This window comes from Bos indicus x Bos taurus, chromosome 1, assembly GCF_003369695.1.
Source record: "Bos indicus x Bos taurus breed Angus x Brahman F1 hybrid chromosome 1, Bos_hybrid_MaternalHap_v2.0, whole genome shotgun sequence".
Taxonomy (NCBI): domain Eukaryota; kingdom Metazoa; phylum Chordata; class Mammalia; order Artiodactyla; family Bovidae; genus Bos; species Bos indicus x Bos taurus.
The window spans coordinates 67,822,793-67,837,216 of record NC_040076.1 but is presented as its reverse complement, the minus strand read 5'-3'; the positions used below and the strand labels follow the sequence as shown (position 1 = coordinate 67,837,216).

General features: G+C 47.8%; 1 protein-coding gene across 3 annotated transcripts in view; it reads left to right on the top strand.

Annotated features, from left to right (window-relative positions):
- The window catches only part of MYLK (myosin light chain kinase), a 280,259-nt gene that overhangs the window by 162,584 nt on the left and 103,251 nt on the right, over positions 1–14,424 (top strand). For all 3 annotated transcript variants that reach the window (XM_027535988.1, XM_027536006.1, XM_027536036.1), the window contains 2 exons: positions 3,621–3,755; positions 6,820–6,972. In XM_027535988.1, the coding sequence (XP_027391789.1) occupies positions 3,621–3,755; positions 6,820–6,972 (288 nt within the window). The remainder of the gene's footprint in view (positions 1–3,620; positions 3,756–6,819; positions 6,973–14,424) is intronic.

Below are 14,424 nucleotides of genomic sequence, written 5' to 3'. Positions count from 1 at the left end.
AATAACCTTCACTTACTTTTTCAGCAAGTAAGTTGCAAACAAAAAGGAAAGAAGGGACAGCCTGTAAGAAACTTAACTGAAAAGACACAGGAGACACCAATAATCACAATACCTGGACTTTGGATGGATCCTGATTGAGATACCTTAAAAAATTTTTATAAGAAAATCAGGAAAATTTGAGCATTGATAAGATATTCAATATAAAGGAATTAGTGCTATTTTTAAGATGTGATGATGGAATCTGTGGTTTTTTTTCCAAAGTCTGCATATATTAGATATATAAGTTGAGTTACTTACTAGTGAAATGATAGAATTTCTGATCATATCAGAATCCATGTGTGTTGAGACTTGGTGTAGGGTATGAATGAAGTGAGACTGGCCATTATGAAAGTTGAAAAACAAGTATATGATGATTCACTAGACAACTTTTGTATGTTTCTGTCTACTGTTGTGTGTGTTTGAAATTTGTTGTAATAAATGTTTCCAAAAAAAAGAACCTAGTTCATTCACACAGTAGGATGCCGTGCAGCCAGTGGAACAAATGGGCCTGACCTGTAGACTCTGGTGGTGAGACCTGTCCAAGTGGGGATGAGCCAAGCGCAGAGAGGATCGTGTGTATCATATGCTGCTTGCGGTAAAGGGGGGAAAATCTATGTACACAAAGCAAACTGATGCTTGTATGTACATAAACATTTCTGGGGAGGCCCCCAATTTCCTTTAGGAAGAGAAAGTAGGGGTCTGTAGGAAAGGGTGAGAGATAGTCTTGTTTTTCACTGTGTACTATTGACTTGCTTCTTAACTGGGAATTTTACTACATTTGTGAATTCCTTTGCAAGGAATATTGCCCATTCATTTGGAGGTGGAAGTACCTGTAGGCAGAGGTCCCAGGTCAGGAAACCTGACCTTCATCTTTCGGGGCTATGTGTTAGGGTGGGGGACTCACTTGGCATCATGGCCACCAAAGGTTAAAAAAACAACAGGCTTTGGTTGGAGCATTAGCTATTATTATTAAATGGAAACTATGCATTGAGCCTGTACCTACACAAATTGGGAGTGGAAGACAATGTTGATTTTAAGCCATCACAGAGCTGAGGGAGAGGGTAGAAACTGGGCATGCCACAAAGCTTGCTGTTCTTACCAAGATTCAGCTGCATGATCGTTTTAGAATGAAAGTTCCTCAGAATGCTGCAAGTCTTTGGTTAATTTCCAGAGTTCTGAGAAAGCTGATGTTGAGTACTTTGCCAGGGCTCTTGCTCCTTGTCTGGTGGAGAACTTAATGGGAGTCCTAAGTCCTCCATCCCAGAAGTCTGGCTTGCCTGCCTTTCTCCTTGGTTGTTCTGAAGTCTCCAGAAGGCTTCACCAAGATGCAGGCATCTAACACCTCTTTCTCTTTCTTCCTATCACTGTAGAAAAGCTGCCTGCTTCCCTTACCAAGACTTCTTCCATCCTTCCCAGGCCCACAAGAAATCAGGTCTAATAATGATTGACCTTCCCACCATTTCTTCAGTCTCTCCCCCTCTCCTTATCTAGAGACCCCTTTCTCCTCCCTACAGACATGATCTGGTCTCACCTCATCTAAAAAGGAAAAGAAAATCTTCCCTCTGCCTCACTGCCCCTTAAGTTCCCAAGTTTTCTACTTCTTTTACCCCAAAACTTGCTGCTAGTCCAGTCTCTCTGTGCCCAGCTTCCATCTGATGATAAGAGCTAACACCGCCCTGAAAGCCTGTGGAATGAGTCAGGCTTTATGCTCAGACTTTACTTGCATGACTTCATTTGGTAATCTCAACAATCTTAAGAGATAATCACAGTTACACCCATATTCCAAATGAGAATACTGAGCTGTAGTGAGGTTAAGCGACTTGCTCAAGGCCCCATGCCTTGTAAAAAAAAAAAAAAAGCATATTCCTAACCCATGTTGGTCTGACACAAAAGCCCATGTTGTCTGCAGTGCCTGCTAAGGGGATTTCTCTAATGAGGGAAGTCGAGGCCTCCTGGGAGCAAAGGGGTGGAGGTGGTGTCTCCCCTCACTTGCCTAGGTAAGCTGGCATCTCTTCACCCTGTACCTGTCCATTCAGATGCGCCACATTCTGACTGTAGCTGTGTTCCCACTGCCTGCTCTCCTTTTAGGGTCCCCCTGGGCTAGAGGAGGAGGTGTGGATGTAGAGTCAGAGAACTGGGTGTGAAGCCTTGCTTCGCCACTGGGCTTAACTGTGGGAAATTATTAACTTCATCTGTAAAACGAGCTAAAGATAGCAGTCTCGTGGCATTGTCACTGTCACCTCTGGAAAAGTACCTAGTAAGCCCTGGAATATTAGTTTTTGCCCTAAAACCTTTGTACTCTCAATATAATAGAGTTTTCCCCTCATCACTGTATTGAATAGCTTCTCTGAAGAGTATCACTGGGCTATCGTCTCATCACAAAATCCAGTTGCCTTAAATCAGCCACCTGGACTCTTCTGCAGCATGTTCTGGTTGTCGTAGAAAAGGTTTTCTATCCCCATTGCTCTTAATTATGGCCCCCAAGCAAAACGTTCTCCAACTCACCTATGCAGAAGTCTTCTGTAGAGTTCAGCTCAGTGGTTCTCAATGAAAATGTGGGGGATTGAGGCCCCCAGTGCTTCTGAACTACTGGTCTAGATTAGAAAACTAGAACTCGTGTAAGTCCTTGTCATTTGATCCTGTCTTGGACTTGAAAAAAAAATAACTATAATAATTTAAAATTGAAATGTCCTCACCAGTGGGCATGTGGTCTTTCCAAGTAAAAAGATATTCACAAGAGTGTTCAGGGTCTTTTTGTTACATACAATATTTTAGTGTTCATCCTTGTATCTTTTGAGTAAACCATAACAGAATACTTCTAATGTATAAATACATTTTGGGGGATTTTTTTCTGTTTTTTTTTAATACTTTTAAAATATGTGGACCATTTCTAAAAGTTTTTATTGAGTTTGTTACAGTATTGCTTCTGTTTTATGTTTTGGGTGTTTGGTCACAAGGCATGTGGGGTCTTAACTCTCCAACCAGGGATCAAGCTCACACCTTCTGCATTGGAAGGCAAAGTCTTAACCACTGGACTGCCAGGGATGTCCCTATAAATTGTTTTTTGAGTCAGTTTAGGTGATTTATGTTTTCCTTAAAAAATCTATTTTATCCATGTTTTCAATCTAATGAAACATTTCAGTCAAGGATTTTTAAAATTAAAAAAAAAAAAAGTGTGCAGGGTCTGATGGGACACTTCAACAACAATATAAGACAGGAGAAAGTAGAATAAGACCAAGATAAGGGGATGAAGGAGCTCGGTGGATGCTCCAGGACAGTGCAAGTCCAGACAAGACAGGAGGGACCCGCGTCCTGGAGAAGAGGCTGGCCCGGTCCTGAGTACTTCCAGACGTGGAGTGTCTTGTGATGATGAAAAAGACCCTGCAGTCACCCTGCTTCAGGCTCCAAGTCTCCACATGGTGGTACTGCCTGCTTCCCTGTGTGATGATGGGTGAAGCAAAGCCAGGCCACTGAGAAAGCAAGCCCTGGGTGCCCAGAGCAGTGAGGTGGCTGGCTGTGGTCAATCCGCAGCCTGGGCCGGTGGTCATCTGAGACGGCCTGTCTGTCCTTTGCCCTCACAGAGCCAGCCGTGATGGGGGTGGCCCCGTCATTCTCCAGTGCCCTGAAGGACTGCACCGTCGTTGAGGGTCAGGACTTTGTGCTGCGATGTTCAGTGCAGGGGACCCCATTGCCTCGAATCACTTGGCTGCTCAATGGTGAGACCCCCTGCTCCAGCCCCCCGAGCCTTTGGCCTTGCCTGAATTCCTGCTTAGCTTCCCCATATATCACTCTGAATTATTTATGCATGAGAAAGAAGCATGGAGTATAGAGCGAGCATGGGACCTGGGAGTCTGCCAATGCCTGGCTGGGGACACCGGGCAAGTTTTACCCCTCTCTGAGCCTTGAGCTCCTCATCTACAAGAATGAGGCCACCTACCTTTCAGGGTGCTGATTGTGAAAGTCAAATTAGATTCCTTATATACAACAGTTGATGAGATGCCTGGCACATAGGTGCACAAGCAATTTAGCTTCTTTTCATACAGCCAGGTTCACAAGTAGGCTCTCAGTAAATATTTGTTGAGTCAATAAGTGAACAAAAAACCCCACAAATTAATGAACCACACTAGCAGTTGCTCATGGGATCTTGCCTTTTATTTAGTGGCAGGTGATTTAGGGGTTCATAGACCAGTAATTCTTTTAACAATATAGTCCTATGGAAACATAGGACTTTCTCAACTTTCTTTTTGCCAAGTAAAGTCCTTTGGACAAAAAAATAATTATTACATATTATCACCCTTCTCTCTCTCTCTCTCTTTTTGTTTTAAAGAAAAAAACCTTTAAATTCCAAAAGTGTGTATGGGAGAACTTTATCACTAGGACTGAAATAGTCCATAAAATTGATGAAGTTGAATTGCTCTGCTTTTGGGGGACCTTAGGGGAGGCTGAAAGGGCGCCTGCCCTTGTCCTCCTCTGTATTGAGTGGTTGGGTGACCCTGGATGCCCCACTTTACTGCCCTGGGCATCAACCTCTTTATTGGTGTGGAGATGGATTGGAACAGAGGTTTAGGGTCTCTACCAGCTCTCGCAGCTGATGCAATGAACGCTTTAAGGGGTCGGCAGCCCATCACCTGTGCACCAAATAGTCCCCGGGCATCTCTGCACTGTTGCCATGTTGTCATGAACCTGCCTCGTCAGTATGGTTTGCTCAGGCTTTGCTAGAAATGATCTTTAGTCAGCGTAGGAAGTGGCCTTGGTGTCTCCCATCTGTGGACTTCTTGGGCAGAGAGGTGAGAATGGGGGTCTCCTCCTCCACCCCTTACTACTGACAGAGCTCCTGTTGGATCCCACGACTGTCGGCACAGAGGTGGCCTCCTTGCAGCTGGAACACAGCATGGATGTTAAAGGCTAGGAACAGATCTGAACAAGAGCGTTTCCCTCCCGCTTGGCTCAGGGTCCAGGCCAGGCGTCAAGAAACATTGTCTATAAAGGGCCAGATGGTAAATGTGTCCAGCTTTGCACGCCACACAGTCTCTGTCACAACTACTCAATTCTGCTGTCATGGCACAAAACACAGCCAGAGACCATATGTAAATGAACGCAATAAAACTTATTTATAGACACAAATGTGAATTCATATAATTTTCACACACATCATGAAATATCCCTCCCTTGATTTTTTCCCAACATTTAAAATATGTAAAAACTATCCTTTACTTTCAGACTGTACAAAAACAGGCTTCAAGTGGGATGTGGCCTAGGAGTAGGAGTTTGTTGACCTCTGATTTACGCTTCTCCAGACTGAAAGACAACCCACCTTCTTCCTCTTGAATCGTGGTATTTTCACACTGATCCCACTAGAGGGCGATCATGCACAAGTCAGGGACCCTTGGCCGCCAACTCTGGTTTTACCAGTCTTGGAGCTGTGGCACCCAATTCTGAGTGCCCTGAGCCAACAACTCCTTTCTGGGGCCACCGTTGCACCCCATGCTTGAGGAGTCAAAATGAGCTATGCTCCAGTAAAAGGGGAGCTCTCAAACAGCTTGCCAGTACAGATTTCGACAGCAGAGGCATTTTGCTGGCAGTTGGGGAATATACTGGCATTCTCAAGAAACAAGAGCTCTTAGGGACACACACACGCACACACACAGAGCAGTGTTCAGTCCTGACAGTAGCAGGATCCTGGCCCCTTGGGTCTCCCAGCCCCCAGCCCCACCTCTGTGAAGTGCATCGGGCCAGCGGAATCTCTTCCCTCTGGCCCTGTGGCTGGCTTGGCAGTCTCTGTCTTGGAGATATGAGTGTTGCTATGAGCAGAAGAAAACATTGCATCGTGCAGAGAAGACCTCCTTCTGCCCTTTCTCCCTCTCCCACTGCCCACCCCTGTTTTACGAAGTGCAAACCAGGACCCTGGGGCTGACGGGAAGGAGCTGATAGCTGCTTCCTATATGGTGAATGGACACATTCCTGCTCTAAGGCCAGGACCTTCAGTAATGAAATTTTGTTTTTTCCTGGAAATGAAAACTCACATCCCGAGATAATAAAATCCTGGGAACGTATAACATTAAGGAAACCACTGAATTTCATGGCACACACTTCTGTCTCCATGTAGGACTTTATGGGACCTGAATAAAGGGCCTCTCATGCAAGGGACTCTTGGACGAAGGGGCCAGAGTTGTTTTTTTAATCCCCTGTCTTTATCTTTTCTGTGAATCCTAAAATGCAACTCATTGCAGCATTAGGTTGAGGGCGAAGAATCGCTTCCGATAAATATCTGCAGTGGGAAATAGGCTCATTGTTTCTGGAAACATCTAAAAAGAGCTGGGAGCCTCATGTGCAGTCTGGGTGAGGTCCATTCTGCCTGAGGCTGGGCTGTGGGCCAGGTGACCCTGTGAGATTCTTTCCAGGCTCAGAATAATGTGAAGTCTAGGATGTGTATCTGGGGACTATTTATTTAAACAGAATGCACAGAACTCTGTCCCTTTCCTGCTTGTATTCTAAATGCCTCTAGAATCTCTCCTCCAAGTCCTACCAGCCCCAGTCTTGTTCCTCCACCCTCACAATCACCCCTTCTCCTTCACCTCCCTGGCTCCTGCCTCTTTCTCTCCCCCTTGAGCCTCTGTCCAGCTGGCTGGGGGTGGTCCTAACACATCATGAACCCTCAGTGGGCCTGAGCAAGTGTGGGGAACCCCAGCGTCATGACAGCAGCCACCCTGCTGAGGACAGGACTCCCACCCCTCTGCCAGCTGCTCCCTGGCCTGAGCCCTCCTGTGCTTCTCTCCCCAGGACAGCCCATCCAGTATGCCCACTCCACCTGCGAGGCTGGCGTGGCCGAGCTCCACATCCAGGACACCCTCCCAGAGGATGATGGCACCTACACCTGTCTGGCTGAGAACACTGTGGGGCAGGTGTCCTGCAGTGCCCGCGTCACTGTCCAGGGTAGGAGCCTCTGGGCAGCCCTCTGTGTTGGCAGAAACACCTTTCCTGCCAACACATCTGCTTTGGAGAAAGGGCACCACACCTGAAGGCAGGCAGGTGGAGGCAACGGCCTCCAGGAGCTCACAGTGTCCAGGGTCTGCCACCGGAGACGGATGTGCAAGCCCAGTCCTCCACCCCCACCCCACTGTGGCTGAGGGAAGATGCAGGGGAAAGAGGCAAAGACGCCCTTGGTTCTAGAGGCTTCCAGTCTGATAGGCAGAAAACCACACCCACTGAGAGAGGACGAGCTCCTGTAGGACTCAAGCTCTCACAAACGACCCCTCATGCACTGGGGGATGCGGGGACACCAGGTAACAGGTGCCGGTACTGAGGCTTCCAGAGAGCCCGTTTGTCCCCTGCTTCCTTCTGCCCTCCCTCCTCCCTGCCACCCAGGCTTGCTCTTGCACCTCAGCAGCCTGGTATCCAGTAATCTGATTAGCATGGTCATCATGCATTGATCAGTGCCAAATGTTTAGTCCCAGAAGTCCCGGGGGGGGGAGCCACAGACTCAAGACAGCTGTCTGGGCTGTGGCATTGGCGGGCATGGTGACAGAGCTGGAGAAGGTCTTCTTGGGCAGGGTGTTCAGGTAAGCCTGATTCCCCACCCTCAGCTGGGCCCGGGCCCCCAGGTCCCACAGTGACTGGGGACTGAGTGCTTAGACCGTGCCCTGCTTTGCCAGCAGCTCAGTAGGAGACACGCCATCTGGCTCTGTTCCCCCAGGCTCAGCCTCTTGGGGAGAGTCTTCTTGTATCTGAGCAGCAGCCTTCCAGGGGGCCTTAGAGGTGGTTTCGCTGAAAATGGGGAGGGAAAATCATATGTTGGTTACCTCACTAGATACTGTCACCTCACCTGTATTTTCTCGATTCTCAAAAACCCCAGAAGCCGGGTTGGAGGGGGCAGCGCTCTTCCTGTCTTTCACAGAAGGGTCTGGAGGTCTCAAGAAGTCAACGTCACTTGCCTCGTGAGCCACATTGGCCTTTGGAATCCAGATCTCCAAGCCCCTGCTCACTCCCTGTCCTTTTCCAGAGGGCAAGTCCCCTGGCCCAGACTGGGGATGACCCTCACCCCAGGGGCTAGGCAGTGTCACCCCCGAGGGGTAAAGGAACGGCACTGACAGCCTGTCTGCCTAGGAGGGAGACACGCTCTCCAGCCTCTCTGATTGCTCTGTGATTCCTCCCGAGTGCCTGACATGGAGTCACCACCTGGGGACTGGCTCTACCTCTTCCCAGGAGGCCCTCGCATCCCCGCCTGACTGTGGCCCCAGGAGCTTGTCGGCCTCATTCTAGTTTACAGTCCATCTGTTCTTTCCTCACGGATCTCGCTCATGGCTGATTGAGGGGTCTGGGGAAATCTTGGATCCAGGCCAGAGTTGCTGCTCCCACCTTCCCCCACCCCTGGGCTCTCCTTGGAGGTCCAAGAGGCCTACCCCAAAGTGGTAGTGGTGGAGAGGGTCAGAGAGGTGCATGATGCTTGTGTGGTCTGAGCCCCGCTGGCTGGCTTCAGCCAAGGGCCCTGCTGATCCAGAGCCTGTCCTGGGCTGCCTGTGTTTAGATTGGATTAGAGGGACCCCACTGAGCTAACAGTCCCAGTGGAGGTGGGGGTCCCCAGAAGAGGGGCAAGAAGACTCTGGGGCCATCCTCCTCGCCCCCTAGGTCTGTGGGAGGAGTGGGACCTGGATGGTTGCCCATCCGAGCATGTTTCAAAGCAGAAACAGAGAGGTCCTGTCAAGGACTCTGCCAGAGCTGTTTGGATCTGCTCTGAAAACAGCCCTGTGTGAGCAGGACATCCCTCTAGCCCCCCCGCCCAGTGTGGGGTTTGACTGGCCTGTGAAGGCCAAACAGAGGCTCAACTACCATAAATGGTGAAGGAGGCTGTAAGACGTGGCCACGCTCCGGCCGCAGCGCTGGGCTGTCTGCACAGGATCGGGGAGGCCGAGCCTGGCACAGTGACACCCCTGGCTCCATGCCCAGGGCACCCGGGGGGCTCTGGTCCACGTCCCACACTGGCCTCAGCCATGGAGTTTTTCTTACTTTATTGGCAGCTTGTTTGGCTGCAGTCTCTGTGGTGGCTCAGAGGGTGGGAGATGACCGTAGTGGAGGAGTTTGTCCCATGCAGTGCCGACCACTGTCCTGGCCTCTCCCTCAGCTGCCCAGACCTGGCCTTTCTGTCCCCTCTGTGTGGCCACAGGCCACAGCTGAAGTGTGGACCAGGCTCCCTGGCTGTAAGTCCTGCCACTAGGCTACTGCGTCCTGCGCTAGTGACGTGGGATGTGCTCAGGAGTCCCAGCCTTTAAGCAAGACGAACTCTTTCCAAATGGCAAGTCTAAGGAGCGGTGTTACCAAAGGATCAACTCTGCTGCACTGGGTGGTTGTTTTTCTGTCTGTCTGGTTGGTTTTGGTAAAAGGAAAGGAGAATCAGAATTAGAGAAAGCCAGTGTTGGGCCAGACGCTAAAGCCATAGTCTGAGCACCCTGTTCAGGGAATTTTGGCCACAAGAGGGTGCCATTCATCAATACCTCTCCCTCCGCTGTTCTTGTTTCCAGGGAGGAGGGGTTCTAGGGCAACTTTTGCTGGAGGAGAGTTTAGCAGATCCTGCTGAAGGCCAGACATGGTGCTTTTTCTCACCGCTTTAGCCTTTTGCCAAGGTTTTGGCAGCATCGAGAAGTTGCTCACTCAGCATTCTGATGGACCTTCTGCACCCTCTTTTCCCTGCTCTGTTCTCTCCTCTGTAACCCCCTCCTCCCCAAATCTGACCAACTTCTTCCCACAAATGTCACTTCTCTTAACTGCTGTACCTCTCTTATCACAGTACTTACTTACAAGCAAATTTTTCCTGAACACCTCCTTGGTCCCAAGCATTGTTCTGGGGAAGCTGCCATAAACAGAAAACAGGTCCTGTCTTCCTGCCTTTTACATTCTGAAGGATGGTCCAGAGCTCGCTTAATCCAGTATTGACAAGTGCTATTAAGAAAATGGAAATACAGAGGCGGTGGAAGGGATCCTTTCTTAGGTGCGTGCTAGAGGAGACCTCCTGGGAAAGGTGACATTTGAGGGGAGACCTCATGAACTGGAAAAAAGACTGCTCCAGGCAGGTGGTACAGCAAGTGCAAAGGCTCTGAGTTGGGAACAAGAGCAGCCTATTCAAGGGCCAGTGAGGCTGCAGCCAAGGGAGTGGGATAGGGGCAAGTGGTAGAGGTTAGGTTCACCAAGAGAGGCGGGAGTACATCATGCAAGTCTCTAGAAGGGCAATGAGGGGAGAAAGCGTTTTGTCCTAACATGAAATTTCCTCTAAATGCCTGTTCAACTGCCTTTTTTGCTAACCTGTTAGCTCCCTGCAGGCAGGGACCATGTCTCATTATTGCATGTAGCACATGTCCTACTGTGTGAACATGTGTTCAGTGAATGGATGAAGGAAAAATGGAGGTGGGTGAGTCTCTGTGGTAGTGCAGGGGGCATTCCCTCCACCTCCTCTCTTGCCTGGTGGCTCAGGGCTCAAGGAGGTGCTCAGCAAACCTACACGCTAGCTCTCAAACGTCCCCCCAACAAATATTCCTGCTTTCCTCCTCCCGTACTAGGAAACAGTCCCCAGTAGTTAACCAGGCCATGAAAATCTTCCCTCCTGACCCAGGATAGAGCCTAAAGGATGATTAATCTAAATTCCTGCAGAACCCAGGAAGATGAGAGGAGAGTAAATATTTCAGTGTGTATGCACTGGTCATTGGTGCAGGGGCTTCCTTAGACTAGAATCTTTTTAATTTCTCTCACCTTGGAGTATCTTTGTCAAGGCTAAAATTCTTAAGTGACTATAGATTTATTAACCTGCTAATGTGCCCATTTAGACAGAGTGTCTCAGCCTAATGGTTTGTTTATTTAAGTGAAGGCCTGCTGGGCTCTTAAAGCACCAAAGGACATAAAATGTGGATAAGTTAAATTTTTTAAAACCCTGATTTCTAAAATAAAAAATGAAATGTAATAACCGTATTTACTAGAGTGTTTGTTTTGATAAAGAGCCTCTAATGAAAGTAATGGGCACCAGGGAATCAGCCATTCTCTGGACAGTGAAAGCATCAGTAAGAGCCCAGCTGGCTTTCAGATTAGTGACAAGCCCTCTGCGGGGCAGCTTGGAACACTCTGTGTGTGTGTGTGTGTGTGTGTGTGTGTGTTTAGTCGTGTCCGACTCTTTATGAATCTGTGGACTGTAGCCCACCAGGCTCCTCTGTCCTTGGAATTTTCCAGGCAAGAATACTGAAGTGGGTTGCCATTTCCTTCTCCAGGGGATCTTCCCAGCCCAGGGATCGAACCTGCATCTCTTGCATCTCCAGCACTGGCAAAGGGATTCTTTACCACTGCACCACCTGGAAAGCCCCTTGCTTTAAGCACTGACAGCCTCTTAAATGTACTAAAAAAGAAAGTTCTGGGGGCTGGTGGTAAAGAACCTGCATGCCAATGCAGGAGACATGATTTGATCCCTGGGCTGGGAAGATCCCACATGATATTGGACAGCTAAAGTCATGCTGCACAGCCACTGAGCGTGTCACACCACAGCCTCCTTCTACAGTCACTGCAGGCCATCTGTAGCATTTTTTCACTTGGAGTCCTCGGTCAGGAATGCCATCCAGAATTACGGTTTTGTGTTCCTAATGGCAAAATGCGATCCGTGCTTTGACAGTGTGGTGGAGAGTGTGGTTTCCAGAAGTGCCTCCAGAGGACACATGGGCTGGTTTGGATGGTTTGCCTCTGCGTTTAGAGTTTGATTATAACTCCTAAGGCACTAAGAAGGCTGTGGTTGTAATATAGTCCCACTTCCCATCTGGCAACCCTATCATTACTGGTCAGAGATTCTTTGGGAGGGGGAGGGAGGTCATATGTCGTTGTTTCCTTTCATTCTTTTCCTTTCTACTTCTTCACATTTGCTTCTTAGGGTCTGGAGAAATCAGTGGGGAGAAGGAAAACCAAAAGAGAGGGCACGGCTATGGAGGAAAGGCTTTCTTTTCATGCCCAACAAGTAGACCATTTGCTGACTCTCCAAGTCGGTTTATTTAGTTAGACAGACTTTTTTTGGGAGAGTGTTCACAGACATCCCTGGAGAGGGATTTGTACTGTATGTAAATGCCCTGCCGATGGGGAGTGGCTGGGCAAAGGTAACCCTGATGAGCCCTTGAGTCAACAGTCCTGGAGCTTAGGAAAAGGAGGAGGCCGGACTGAGACCCCTGGACGCTGCTGGATTTTGAGCACCATATCAAGGAAGGAGGGAGGGTTGCGCTTCCGGAGCTGTCTTTCACTGGTGATTCACTGAATGTCCATAGTGTAACAGGGTGAATAGTATAAAAGTGTGTGGAGTGAATTGGATTTACTGTTGGAAAGATATTTTGCATTTTTATGACTAAACAAAATATTTCAATTTCAAAACTTAAGGAAAATCTTTAGTAGCTCAGAGATGAAGGCAATAATTTTCCCTCTCCCTAACTGCATCTTCAGGAGGTCCATGTGTCTGCACACCTGAGAGGTGTGGGGGCAGGGGATGTAGGAAGTAGGGGAGGGCCCTTCCATGTCCATTTTTTTTTGGTGACAACCTGTGGATCCAGGGACGTGGTGTCAGAGCAAGGAAACTGCTGACAGACAGGGCCTGAGGCTCTGACGGCAGGACTTAGTGAAAACTGTGACAGGCAGTGCTCCCTCTTAGGGGGAGCCCTGGGGAGCTCTTTAGATGGTAGAGAATTCTGTCTGTTTCATATTGGTGTCATCACCTGTTTAAACACTTAAAGGTGACATCCTTAATTTTTTATTTTAATCTGACACAAGTTTTGAATGAGCTGGGAACCTTCTAAGGGCCATTTTCAAGGCAAACTATTCATGTACATTTAATGTGAATTCAGTCCATAAACATGGGGCACTTTAGAGAGTGGTAACTTAGCTGGTAAAAGTTGACAGGTGGAAAAAACTTCCAAGAGGAAGTGTCTAAGGAGAAACTTGGAAGTGTTTTTCTTGCTAAACCCTTGTAAAGTAAGGAAGGATTCAGAAGGGAAGAACAAGGGAATGATTGCAGTACAAAATAAGACACTTGGATCCACACCAGCACCATAACAAAGCTGTAGGGGCTTCTTAATTTTCAAGCCCAAGAAAGCCCAAGGCCTTGCTCATGTCTCCAGTTTTGATGAGCAAGTTTATACCAGTTGTTGTGGTTGTTCAGTCGCTCAGTTGTATCCAACTCTTTGCAACCTCATGAACTGCAGCACACCAGGCTTTCCTGTCCTTCACCATCTCCCAGAGCTTGCTCAAACACATATCCATTGAGTAGGTAATGCCATCCAACCATCTCATTCTCTGTCACTGCCTTCTCCTCCTGCCTTCAGTCTTTCCCAGCATCAGAGTCTTTTCTAATGAGTCAGCTCTTTGCATCAGGTGGCCAAAGTATTGGAACTTCAGTTTCAGCGTCAGTGTGACCAAAGTATTGGAGCTTCAGTTTCAGCATCAGTCCTTCCAATGAATATTTAAGATTGATTTGCTTTAGGATTGATTGATTTGATCTTGCAGTCCAAGGGACTCTCAAGAGTCTTCTCCAACACCACAATTCAAAAGCATCAATTCTTCAGCGCTCAGCCTTCTTTACGGTCCAGCTCTCACATCCATATATGACTACTGGAAAAACCATAGCTTTGACTATCTAGGCCTTTGACTATGTCGGCAAAGTGATATCTCTGCTTTTTTAATACACTGTCTAGGTTTGTCATAGATTTGCTTCCAAGGAACAAGTGTCTTTTAATTTCATGGCTGCAGTCACCATCTACAGTGATTTTGAAGCTCAAGAAAATAAAGTCTGTCAGTGTTTAAATTGTTTCCCCATCTATTTGCCATGAAGGGATAGGACTGATGTCATGATCTTAGTTTTCTGAATGTTGGGTTTTAAGCCAACTTTTTCGCTCTGCTCTTCACTTTCATCAAGAGGCTCTTTAGTTCCTCTTTGCTTCCTGCCATAAGGGTGATGTCATCTGCATGATATACTAGTTATTGTATGAGAATTAATGAGAAAAGTAGCAAATAGCACCTGTTGTGTGGATGCTTAACTTCCTCTAAATAAGAGCTTTTCAAAACCTATAATTAGGATTATATAAGTTCCTGTAAGTGTTAAAACGAGACCATCGGTTATCATTTTTAATGAGGAACATTGTTTTGATAAATGATCTAATCAGTTAAAGCCAGTTTGTTTTGTTTAATTCCTGTAACGACTCCACACTCTACTTTTGAATGAACTCCATTCTACAGATGAGGAAAACCAATGCTCAGACGTCAGGTCAGCAGCCACAATACGCCAGCTCACAGGCAGCCCCTCTAGGCCTCCAGTTGCCTCAGCCCACATGCTCATTGTGCTGCTCTGGGTCTCTGAGAAGTCATTTGTTTGATACTTTTGCTTCC